Below are 12,013 nucleotides of genomic sequence, written 5' to 3' on the forward strand. Positions count from 1 at the left end.
TCAATGCCATTGTAAGTGGTAAAATGTTCCTCTTTTTCACAGCCGAGTAGTATTCCATTTTCTGTCTTTATTTTTTCTTGAAAGGTCTTCCTTTTCCTCCTGTCTTCTTGTTTTCTCTGTGATCTATTGTGCTTCTATAATAGATCTTTGTGCGGGTGTTCTCCCCAGTCGCCTTATATCCTCAGTATCGAATCATTTTCGTACATGTATAGCCAAAAGGTACTCACGGTCTTAGGCGCTGCCCCACACGCAGGCTGTGGGAAGCAGTGCTCCGCAGTGACCATCTGCTAGGCCAGGAAAAGACAAGATAATGTTGTCAGTCTTACCATTCGGATATATCAAGTTATGTTTTATTTTTTTAAGTGGTAGCCAGTTGCTCTCAGCCCTTTTTTTTAAGATTTTACTTATTTATTTTTAGAGAGGGAAGGGAGGGAGAGAGAGAGAGAGAGAGAAACATCAATGTGCAGTTGCTGGGGGTCATGGCCTGCAACCCAGGCATGTACCCTGACTGGGAATCGAACCTGCGACACTTCGGTTCACAGCCCATGCTCAATCCACTAAGCTATGCCAGCCAGGGCTCAAGTTATGTTTTAAATATCTATTTTTATAAAATTATTTTCTCTACCATGTTACATTGATGCTACTATACTTTTCATCCCTAAATTAAGTCAAACTCTTGGGTGATTAATCAACTCTATTACAACTGAAATGCATTAATGTATCTTCTGGGAAAACTACTTTTACTTTTCAGGGACTGATATTTCTTTTTTTTTTAATTTTTTTAAAGATTTATTTATTTTTTAGAGAGGGGAGGGAGAGAGAGAGAGAGAGAGAAACATGAATGTGCGGTTGCTGGGGGCCATGGCCTGCAACCCTGGCATGTGTCCTGGCTGGGAATCGAACCTGCGATACTTTGGTTCACAGCCCGCGCTCAATCCAGAGTTACACCAGCCAGGGCTGATATTTCTCTATTATTTCATTCATTGACATCCGAGGAATAGATGCCTTGCCCTTTCAACAGGTAGCATTTTTATCCCAAAGTGTTGTTCCTTCCAAAAATACTCTTAACCTCTGCGGTACAACATTTCCAGCGTAGCTGTCTCGTTTGCTGCCCTCTGTTGTCTGCTGCGCGTACAAACCACTCTCTGTGCCCAGAACACACACCCGAGTTTCTGCATGGTTAACGTGTATACTGCTGTTGGCAATAGCTGAGTCTTAGCTAAATGGCTCCGTCCTTCCTCTGTTTCTGTGCACGTTAAGGTTCCTACTAAAGTTCTTTTCCGGAGACATATACAAGGATTTTGTTCCCCTGTGCCTGTATTATTTAAATTGCTCATAAGTTAGTAACAAGCAGAAAAAAAGGAAGTATGGCCAGGGCCTGTGTCCCCCGAATGCCCACTTGCCCCTGATCGATTCCCGTCCTCAGCGACTAGCACCATCACTCCTCATGGGAGGGGCAAGCCAAATGAAGGGAAGGGTGGGAACTAGTAAAACTCGGGCCCCCCAAATCCCTTAGGTTTTCATGAGAACTCAGGACTCTCGACTCCCAACGACAGGCGCTTTGCTTGCAGCTCCCACGCACAGCATCCTCAGGCAGGAGGAGCACCGCTGCATTACCCCGCTCCAGTGGGCATTAGCTCTCCTGCCATTCAAATCCCCAGATCCTCTCCCACTTTGTACTCTAGTGTTTAACCTTTCCGGGTAGGAGAAGATCAATACGAATTCTTCATTGTTAAGAATCGATGGCTGTCCTGTGGCATCACTGCCATCTAGTCTCGCTGAGAAGCTCAGTAAATCTCTCCCGCTGCTTCTAAAGCTTGGTTTGTCGTCTTGAGTTGCTTTCATTTTTAATGCAGATCACTTTGGTTTCTGCTCCCCTGGGGGCTTGCAGATAAATCTTGGCAGACATGTGCAGGGTCTACAAATGAGATGCTGGAAAAGGGCCAGCCCACCCAGAATTCAGTTGTAATGGATGAGACACCCCCTTGGTTCCACTTAAAGACTGGGCCATTTGTTTCCATATTTATTGGTGATTACCTCACATGGTACCTGGGTGGGAAGGGCCCAGGAAGAAGCTCCTCCACAGCAGAGGAGGCCGGCTGGCGAGACTGACACGGCCTCGCTTATAAATAGGAAGTCAGAGACGTACCCCACTCCTTCAAATGCGTAATGAAGGAAGGCACCCCGATGGTTTGGACACCCTGGATCAAGAAAGTCTAGCAGGAAATTACTTTATGCTGCTTACTTACCACCCAAGTGAAAAATCACCTGCCTGATTTTCTTTTGTTAATAAATGAATGTATTTATCATATTATTGAATAGCATCCGACTAAGGGTGATCTGTAAATATTTAATGTTAGTTAATGATCTCCTTCTCCCACAGTCCTTTGCTCCAGCTGAGGGTTTAGCTGTATCTCATCCCGGCCCCCCTGAATCTTAGGTGTCCTAGGGGCGATATCAGAACACTGGCTTCCATTGCAAGCACAAATGTGGGCTCTGTAGAAAAAGACAGCCTTTTTAACTTTGATTTCTCCTGTCTTTGACCAGTGGACTATGCCAGTTACTACCAGGGCCTATGGGATTGCTACGGCGAGCAGCCAGATGAACTGTCCTTCCAACGGGGCGACCTCATCCGCATCCTGAGCAAGGTAAGGACTCCGAGTGCGGGGCATGGGTCACAAGTCTGCTTCTTCGCTCTGGATGGTGTAGTCGCCGTAACCAGCATGGTCCCGCGTCGTGCTCTCCTCCTGTGTGTAGTATTCGGCTGCTTCACATATCCATTCCCATTGACTTATAATTCTTAGGGAAAAATTTCGAATGAAAATCCAGATCCAGGCCCTGGCTGGTGTAGCTCAGTGGATTGAGCACGGGCTGCAAACCAAAGCATCCCAGGTTCAATTCCCAGTCAGGGTACATGCCTGGGTTGCAGGCCATGGCCCCCAGCAACTGCACATTGATGTTTCTCTTTCTCTCTCTTTCTCCTTCCCTTCCCTCTCTAAAAATAAATAAATAAAATCTTTTTTTTAAAAAGTGTTTAAAAAATCCAGATCCAGGAACCAGTTTTCAAATTTAAAAAAATATAATTAGGTACACATAATACTAAAATGATACCAATCAAAATTTGATTTTTTAGGGTCTTGTGATGCTTAAAATATCATCACTGTAAGCATCATTTATTACCATATATTACTCTTAAAAACATTCTGGCTAGGTCAGCAGCCTTCTTATTTCATTTATCAATAAACAGAACTGAAGATAACCATGTATGGGGAGGAGTCAGAGCTAGCTGGCTCAGTTGGTCTGAGCAAGTGCTGATAAGGCCAAGACAGTGAATCGAACCCCAAAAGGACCAGCCAACTTTATTTTCTCCCTCCATCACAAAGTGAACCCCTAGCCCCAGGTAATCATCTCACACAGTGTTTCTGATCATAAAAGAATTGGGGTGGGGGGATAGATTATTATAGATCCATCACCAATGTGAAGAAGATTCAGAACTTATTGGCTGCTAAGGAATCAGCAGCATCTTTGTAATGAAAGACTGCATGTATTCTGCGTTAGGTGGGCTAAGGAAGTAGGTCCTCCCTGAAAAAATGTTTTAAAAAGTTCTCTCTCCATGAGGTCAATCAAGATCTACAAACACAATTTTTTCTCATGACATTAAATATTATTTTATGTTTTAATCTTTTTATTGTATTTCTCCATTATCATTTAGTTCCTTTATACTCCCCCCGCACAATCGCCACACTGTTGTCCATGTCCGTGAGTCCTTTTACCCTTTTTGCTCCATCCCTCTACCCCCTCCCCTGCCCACCCCTTAGCTGTCATCCTGCTCTGTATCTATGAGTCTGACTCTATTTTGCTTGTTAGTTTAGTTCATTAGAATCCACATATGAGTGAGATCACATGGTATTTGTCTTCCTCTGACTGGCTTATTTCACTTAGCATAATGTTCTGCAGGTCCATCCAACCTGTCACAAAGGGTAAAATTTTTCTTCTTTTTTACAACTGAGTAGTATTCCACTGTGTAAATGTCCTGTAGTTGTTTATCCACTCATCTACTGATGGATACTTGGGCTGCTTCCATATCTTAGCAATTGTAAATAACACTGCAATGAACATAGGGGTGCTTATTTCTTTTGAATTAGTGTTTCATGTTCCTTTGGATATATTCCCACAAGTGAGACCACTGGGTCAAAAAAGATTCATTTTTAAATTTTTGAAGTACCTCCATACTGCTTTCTATAGTGGCTGCACCAGTCTGCAGTCCCACCAGTGCAAAAGGGTTCCTTCCCCTTTCTCCACATCCTCGCCAGCATTCGTTTGTTGATTTATTGATGAGAGCCATTCTGACAGGTGTGAGATGGTATTTAATTGTGGTTTTTATTTGCATTTCTCTGATGATTAGTGATGTTGAGCATATTTTATATCTCTATTGGCCATCTGTGTGTCCTCTTTGGAGAAGTGTCTATTCAGCTCTTTCTCCCATTTTTTAACTGGGTTATGTTTTTTTTGCGGGGGGCGGGGGGGGGGAGATTGGTGTTGAGTTTTGTAAGTTCTTTATAAATTTTGGATATTAATCCTTTTCAGACGTATTGGCAAATATGTCCTCCCATTCTGTAGGTTGTCTTTTTATTTTGTTGATGTTTTCCTTTGCTGTGAAAAAACTTTCTAGTTTGATGTAGTACCTTTGTACAAACACATTTTTGAACTAGGCACAATCTGCCCTTTAAATGATGAGTATGTGGATTCCATAAAGGAATCTTGAAAACCCACTGTGTCATTAACCCATCACTGGTAGTTTGTGTGTTTTCTGTGAATGCAACCACCTTGTCTAAGGTTTGTCCCAGTTTGAAATACACTGTAAGCTCTTAGGAAACAGACGAGGGTCGGCCCAAGGTACCATTCAGTGGATCTAACAAGTTCCCTCCGAACCAGGACCAAAGTCAGACCTCACCCTTTTCAAGAGACTTGGAGGCCTGCAAGAGCCCTACTGAGGGAGATCACAGTCTTCTAGTAATTTCTTCCCAAGTCCTAACTCGGCACCCCCCTCGTGCCATTCCCGTGCAGCCCTAACACCAAAAATAAATTGGAAGCAAAGAAGGGAGTGGACATTGGCCTGATTGGTATTTCAAATGCCCGAAAGCAAGGTTTGCTGTGTAATAGAATTTGTGTACATTACCACGCTGGCATTATAGGGGTAATCGAGTTATCCACTCAGGTGTGACCAGGCCTCTGTTTGCCCAGAGCCTGCAGGTGAACAAATTAGCTGTTTACATTGTCTGAGGTGCCTGCAGCAGGAGGTGGGGAGAACAGAGCCAGACTGTCTGCTGGCCTTCTCTCTGGGTCATGATTATTTTGTTTGTTTTGCATGTCTTTTGCCTTTGTTAATGGCTTCTCACTGGGGGTCCCTTTCCTCCATTTAGAAGGGGCCGTGTGGTGACTTGCCCAGCCGTAAGGAGCTGTGCGTAGTTGCCAGGGCTGTTGTATTTTTAAGAGATAACGAAGAACATGGGGAGCTCCCAGACCTGTTTATTTTTTAACCAACCCCCTTCCCTTCCTCCATCACTCAAAACTAATATATCAGAATTTAATTCAGTGAGAATGCCTTGCTTCCCTGGTTCTCTCAGGCTTCTCGCTCCATCTCCGGAAGGTCATGAGTCCATTTCATCCCTTACCACTGTAATAGCACATTTCTTCCCCCCAAAGCCACGCCAGCTGCCTCCCTTCTCCGTGTTGCTAACTCCTGCACTGCAGAAGAGGAAATGAGAAACTAGGAGCTCAGCTGAAGTTTCCCTCATAAAGCTCCATTCCTGTTAACATCAGCTTGGGGAGCCTTTCTGATTGGATTTACCTTTATTATATTACCTAACTCAATAAGAGTCCTCGGACAGGAAGGAACCTTAAAAGGCCACCCAATCCATTCCCTCGCCTCCAAGAAACCCAAATTAACCAGTTCGGACAGGCAGAAAAAGAGATTCCACTACCCCTCTCAGCTATCTTTCTATTCATATGTCCGGTAATACCTAGTCTCGGGAATTTTCTCCCACAGGGCTCCCGAACGCATTCCACTGTAGCCCCAGCTGGCCTCCCCCCCCTCCCTTGGAGTCAGTTATACTCTGCAGCCTGTGCCTCACATCTGGAGGAACAAAACTGACCCAAGCTGAGGTTAGTCCAGAAAAGGAGTTCTAGAATTCTCCATCTTACTTTTCCCTCTGGCCAGGAGAACCTGTGTCAGGCAAGAAAGGCCTGCTGTGTAGGAACCTGAGGGAGTCTCTCTCCCTGAGAAAGGCAGGACGAGACTGGCCAGGGTGCACACAGCTCAGCTTACCTGGACCAGTCCGTTTCCTCACGGATACCAGGAGGGAGCCGCGTTGGGTGACTTCTGAGGCTCCTCCCACCTCAGATATCACCCGACCCTGCAGAACTGCCAAAGAAATTCCACCCAACAATGTGCCTCAGCTTTTAGTGTTTAGCCAGATTAAATGAACAAAAAATTCCAACTGTGAGCTTTTTACATGTTTTTGGCCCTCATTAATGTGTGTGCCCCCTCCCTACCGCCTCTCATTGTGTGATAAAAGAAATATTTCGAAGGTGGTGGGTGGATAATGGCCCCAGGATGGGGAATTGGGGTGGGAGTGTGAAGGGGGGGGAGGGGGCGGCGGGCGGTAACAGCTTTATTCTTGGGGTCATGCTGCCCCCTGCTGTTCTTCAGTAGTTGCCCAAGTACAACCCGACCCAATCTTGACTCTGTTAGGGCCTAGGAAGGCTCCCAGAGAGTTGTTTACCCTTTAAAAAAAATTCCAGAGGGAGTGAGTGGCAGGGCAAGAAAGATGCACCCCACAGATAACCAAATGCCCCCCACCTGTCCCACTCTTAGGGGAGCAAGTCTGTAACACATGGGTTACTTGTGTGACCCTGAGCCAAGTCCCTTAATCCCGCTAACCCTCAGTCTCCTCATCTATACAAATCGGGCTAACGTCTGCTCGCAGGGCGTTGTGGTGCGTACATTAGGGACTCTGTGTAAAGTGCCTGTCACCTAGGAGATGGCAACCCTCGGCCCCCCTTTTCCACGGACGGTAAACTTTTGGGGTTCGATACTGGGTACATACTAGCAATCAGTAAATCATTGGTGGGTTGAGAGAGAGAAAAAGGTAGCGTGTCCTGCCGAGACCTCTTCATGGAGACACCCAGAAGCACAAAAGTTTCTCACTTAGAAGTGGCAGTGAAGAGGCCTGCATGGGAGCCCACTGTGCCTTTCCTGGTCTGGGATTTCATCACTGACAAACCGGATCGGCCACTCAACGTTCTCTGTGGAGAGGCCAGAGCCCTGTGTCCAGGCTCTGAAACCTCGACCAACGGTGCAGTCAGCAGGGCGCCCGCAGACCCACCCCTGCCCCCGTCCATGCATCCCTCAGCCCCAGGCCATTCATGCCCACTCAGTTCTCTGAGCTCCGGTTGGGGTCTTCGGATAGACTAAAGGGAGATTTGAATAACGCAGGAGATCCATGGGCCCGGCGGATGGTGATGTCCCCACGTTCCTTGCAGGCCCAGAGAGTCCCGAGCAGCTCTTTCTGAGGCAGGGACCGAGCACGGTTGCCACCCGGTTCAGGGACACAGCTCAGGCCGCAGCGGGGTGTCGAGCGCCGCTCAGTGCCTCCAGATTGTGGCGCTTCTGCAAGTCCCCTCATACGTAACCGATGGCCCCTGAGAGCCTGCCTCTCGTAAATTACTTCCCACGATGCCTGCGACCGTGGCAGAATTCGAGTTTGAATAGAGCAGGGAAAAGGTGTTTGAAAGGCCTGTTCACTCAGCTGCATTTTAATTTCCTTTTCAATCTTGTCCCAATTAATTTCACAGAATTAATCTCACAGAAGCAACTCGGCAGCGTCGAGGCTGCGGTTTTAGTGTGGCGGTCGCTCTGCCTGAACATGAAATAGGAGCTAATATAAAAATCCATCTGCTGTGTTTGAAATACATGCCGGCTGCCGCTCAGTCCTGTCTGACATTCCCAACATCAACGGCGGGGGAAAGTGATTTGGGGGTTAGTGGCCATCAGTACCTGGCAGGGGTTCAACAACAGGTGGACTCCAGAAATCCATTCAGCCTGGGCACCAGGCATGACAGGGCAGGTGCTGAATCACCCTCCATGCGGTAACGCCGTGCCCTGGCTTCGCTTCTTTTATGTGGGGGCTGCAAGGCCCTTCCGTGGACCAGCACCGCCGCGGGCCTTTATTACGAGTGGGAGGGAGGGAGGTACGAAGTCGCTGTGTGGCTGGGACAAGTCAGAGGTCCCGGCTTCCAGAGAGGTGACTCTGTCTTCCTGGCTCCCGGGTCCCTCACTAGGGAACCTCTTTTCAGAATAATAAACATGCTTGTTCTACCATGGAAGGTAACTTCGATGCCCACTTAGAAATTAAGCCTCCTTTCTGGAATTCGTTTATATGGATCACACAAGATGTCCAGCAGATAAGGGTGAATTAGAGAGGAAAGGCAAGAGAAATTCTTTCTCCGTGGACTAGAAGGGACAGGGGTTCCCTGAATGAACGCGGTCTCGCACTGAAGGTAGACCGAGTCAGCGGGCTACATCTCCTGATCTCCTGGGCTGTGTTATGTGCTTCATGAGGCGGCCTGAGGCTCTTCCAAGGTCCGTCCAGCCACTTTATTCCCCCGGAAGCCAGCCATGGAACAACAAGTTGGGCCCCCCATAAGGTTTATACTTACATGGAGGCTTAGCTGGGGTGGGGGGTGCTATTCTTGTGTCCCAAACACACCAGGCTTCGCTTGTCTTCTCTCCCAGTGCAGCTGATATGGAAACAGGGAGCCTTAAAGCTAAGTCCAAGTTTAACAAATAATACACGGCGCTGTGAGGTGGCCATGGGCTGTATGTGGACAAGGATGGACTGATTTTGTCACCTTGAGTGATACTCAGCTTCCAGCACAGGGTTGGAGCTGCTGAAACTCGGGCTGGATCCTGGCTCCACACCCAGCTCCCGGTTGTCTGAGCGCAGCAGGGCCGCTCCCCCACACCTGGCCCCTGCTAACAAAGCCCCGTGGCCGGTAGGACGGGCTTTTGAGAGCCCAGCGTCCTCCACCTCCTCCCTCCAAGGACCCCTTACAGAACGCAGACCTCTCCCCTGCCTTGACCGCAGACCCCTCCGAAAGAGGTTTGTAAGTTGTGAAAATCAACCGAATGAAGCAATACTTCCTCTTTTAAGTGTGCTTAGTTGAATGTGACAAGCACCCTCGTAAAAACAGATAGGTTAATTCCTTCAATTGCTTTAAATGAAGGGATTTTTGTTTTGTTTTGTTTTGTTTTTAATTTCAGGGCTCTGAGGGAAAGGAGGTGTTTGGTGACATCTAGTGTCCATTTAGGACTTCCTCAGGCACCGCTGCCCTCCGCCTGGCCGCGTGGGGGATGGGCGGGGTTGTTTGGGAGGTGATTTCGGGGGTAGAAAGTGGGGAGAATGCAGGCCCGGGGCACTGGCCGCCCAAACCGTGTGATGAAACTGATCAATGCCTGTCAAAGAGCTATTCTTCACCTCTGACCTAACCCAAGGGGGCGGGCGAGGGGGATGCCGTCGGAAAATATCTTTTCTTATTTATGATGATATGAAAGAGAAGCAGAGGCTGTCCCCACCACCCCATTCCATGTTAACAAGCAGGTCAACACTGTGCCGTGATGACGAAGATGATGATGATGATGGTGTTTTCTCTCATTAATAACCCCCATGGGAAGCCACAGAGTCAGGAGGATGGGAATGAGATCTGGGGTCAGCTGGAAGGCAACGGTCACACACCGGTCAAATTCAGTCGGGGCCATTCCTTTCCCCCAGACAGGAACCAATCGTCTAGAACAAACCCTGGCAGCCTCATTCCTTCCAGGTAATTTTTATAAATGAGGGGACACCCATTCCGAGAGAGGACAAAAGGGAGAGGGTGTTTGTGTGTGTGTGAGTACACGTGCACACAGACCTGCTAACGAGAGGCCGCTCCCCGTAACGACTGTGCCCTCCAAATCCTGGCCGTTTTTATTATAGAACCCACTTTAAAAAAGGGAGAGAATAAAATAGGCATTTTCCACTCTCATCTCCTTACTACTCCTCAACTGTCATCCTGGACGGGACCTTGCACTTTCTGCATGCACACACACACACACACACACACTCACTCCTCAGGCAGGTGGAGTGTCCCAGATCAGATAATTAACTACGAAGCCCAGACAGAAATGTTTACCTAGAACCACATAAGCCCTGGCAGGTTTAGGTTAATGTTCAGCATCGCCCAGTGCTGTACAAACTCCAGCGTAAAAAATTCCAGCCATTTATTTTGCAGTGAATTTATAACAAGTGCTGTTAAAGTGTTCGTCTTTTGACAGAGGTAATAATAAATTCACTGTTAAAGACGGTAGTTTAATTCCTTATACCTCCAATACTGCACAGAATAAACCATATTCATCACTGAGTAATTTTTTACCACATAAATCTTTAAAACTAACCGGTGAAGGCTGTTGAGACTGAAATATTGTGAATTTATTAGATATGCCCATGTAGTATTGGATTCAGAGGTTTCCATTCGAATATATTATGGGGAAAATTTGTGTCTTTAACTGTGACATTCCCTTCATTTCCCACCGCCAGTCTTATAACAAGCAGCTCCTCCAGAGTCAACTGCACGTTTATTAGACAGAGATTTAGTAATAAACTCCTCACTAAACTGCCAAAGAGGCTGCGTGACATTTCAGTGAGATGCTCTATTTAGAAGGAGTCACAAAAGCTTTGTTTCCGTGTAATTATTTTCTCAAAGGGAACTCGGCTTCCCTAAACCTCTATCTACCAGTGTTTCCCGGTAGCGTGTGCACCCAGCTCTCTGACCAAACTAGCAAAATATTGAAGCAAATTATAACCTCATTGCAAATGAGGTTATAGGATTAGTAATGCGGGACCCGGGGTAATTGGTGAGAACACAGAAAAGCTCGCATTAGCAGAGATTGCCAGACATGCGGTGTTTAGGACTAATAAAAAATTATATAGATTGTCAAACTGGAAATAAGACAAGGTTTCAGAAAACTCACTCTCTAAAAACTTTCATCTTGACCTATGACACATTAAAGCTACAATTACATGTGGCCAGATTTGAGCAAAATTCCTTTTATTCGACCACATTAATTTTGAGTGAAAATCTGTTATTAAATGAGAATATTCTGAACCTTTCTTATGATTTGCTACTGAAATGACATTTAAACTAACCAGCTGTTCTGTCAAATTGTTATACCCGCTCCAGTGTCATTAAGGAAATATTAATATTGCTAGAATGAAAAAATATTTTTTTAGATGCAGAAATGTGCATTTTTTTTTTAGCAAAGAGCTTCAGCGGCTTCTCTGTTCCCACTAATATTCTGTCTTTGGGAAGAGTTCCAGATACTAAAAACTTCCAAGGAGCATTGTGAACTTTAAGATTTTTTTTTTAATAAAATACAATAGGTTTCTAACTGTTAAACAAAGAAGAAAAATCTCCTGGCAGTGCAAGACTGCAGCTCATCAGAATAATTGTGGAAAGACAGACCCGGCTGGAAAGATAAGCATAATACCAGCAATTAATATTCAGCATTTCGCATCACAGTGAAGAGGATGTGTTTTTCTTTGTGATGTGGCTCATAAGCGGAGAGTGTTGAGAGGAGCCAGACTCAGCTCTGTCTTCCTTTTTTGTGCATGAGGATTAAGGAGAAAAAAACAGCAGCAACAACCCTGCTCCATCTGTAAATGAACAAACATCTTGATTTTATAGCTATTTGCTTTGTAAAACTGAGGAATGAAACAAAAATTACTGGATGCCTAAGTAACACTTTAATTCTGAATTCATTTACGCCGTAGCTATGTAGTTGTCACAAACCATAATGCAGTATTTAATTAAAATAACAGAAGTGCATCCAGATATGTCCTGGGGTAGCTATCACCAAATTATAGCTATGCCACCCGTATTTTATTTATGAAATGGCAGCTTCTAAGGTGCAAGG

The 12,013-nt window shown here is 46.0% G+C and overlaps 1 protein-coding gene across 1 annotated transcript in view; it reads left to right on the forward strand.

Annotated features, from left to right (window-relative positions):
* SKAP1 (src kinase associated phosphoprotein 1) overlaps positions 1–12,013 on the forward strand; it is a 263,510-nt gene that overhangs the window by 238,320 nt on the left and 13,177 nt on the right. Inside the window, exon 11 of the mRNA XM_036033815.1 lies at positions 2,548–2,648. Coding sequence (XP_035889708.1) covers positions 2,548–2,648 — 101 coding nt within the window. The remainder of the gene's footprint in view (positions 1–2,547; positions 2,649–12,013) is intronic.

This window comes from Phyllostomus discolor, chromosome 8 (genome assembly GCF_004126475.2).
Source record: "Phyllostomus discolor isolate MPI-MPIP mPhyDis1 chromosome 8, mPhyDis1.pri.v3, whole genome shotgun sequence".
Lineage (NCBI taxonomy): Eukaryota > Metazoa > Chordata > Mammalia > Chiroptera > Phyllostomidae > Phyllostomus > Phyllostomus discolor.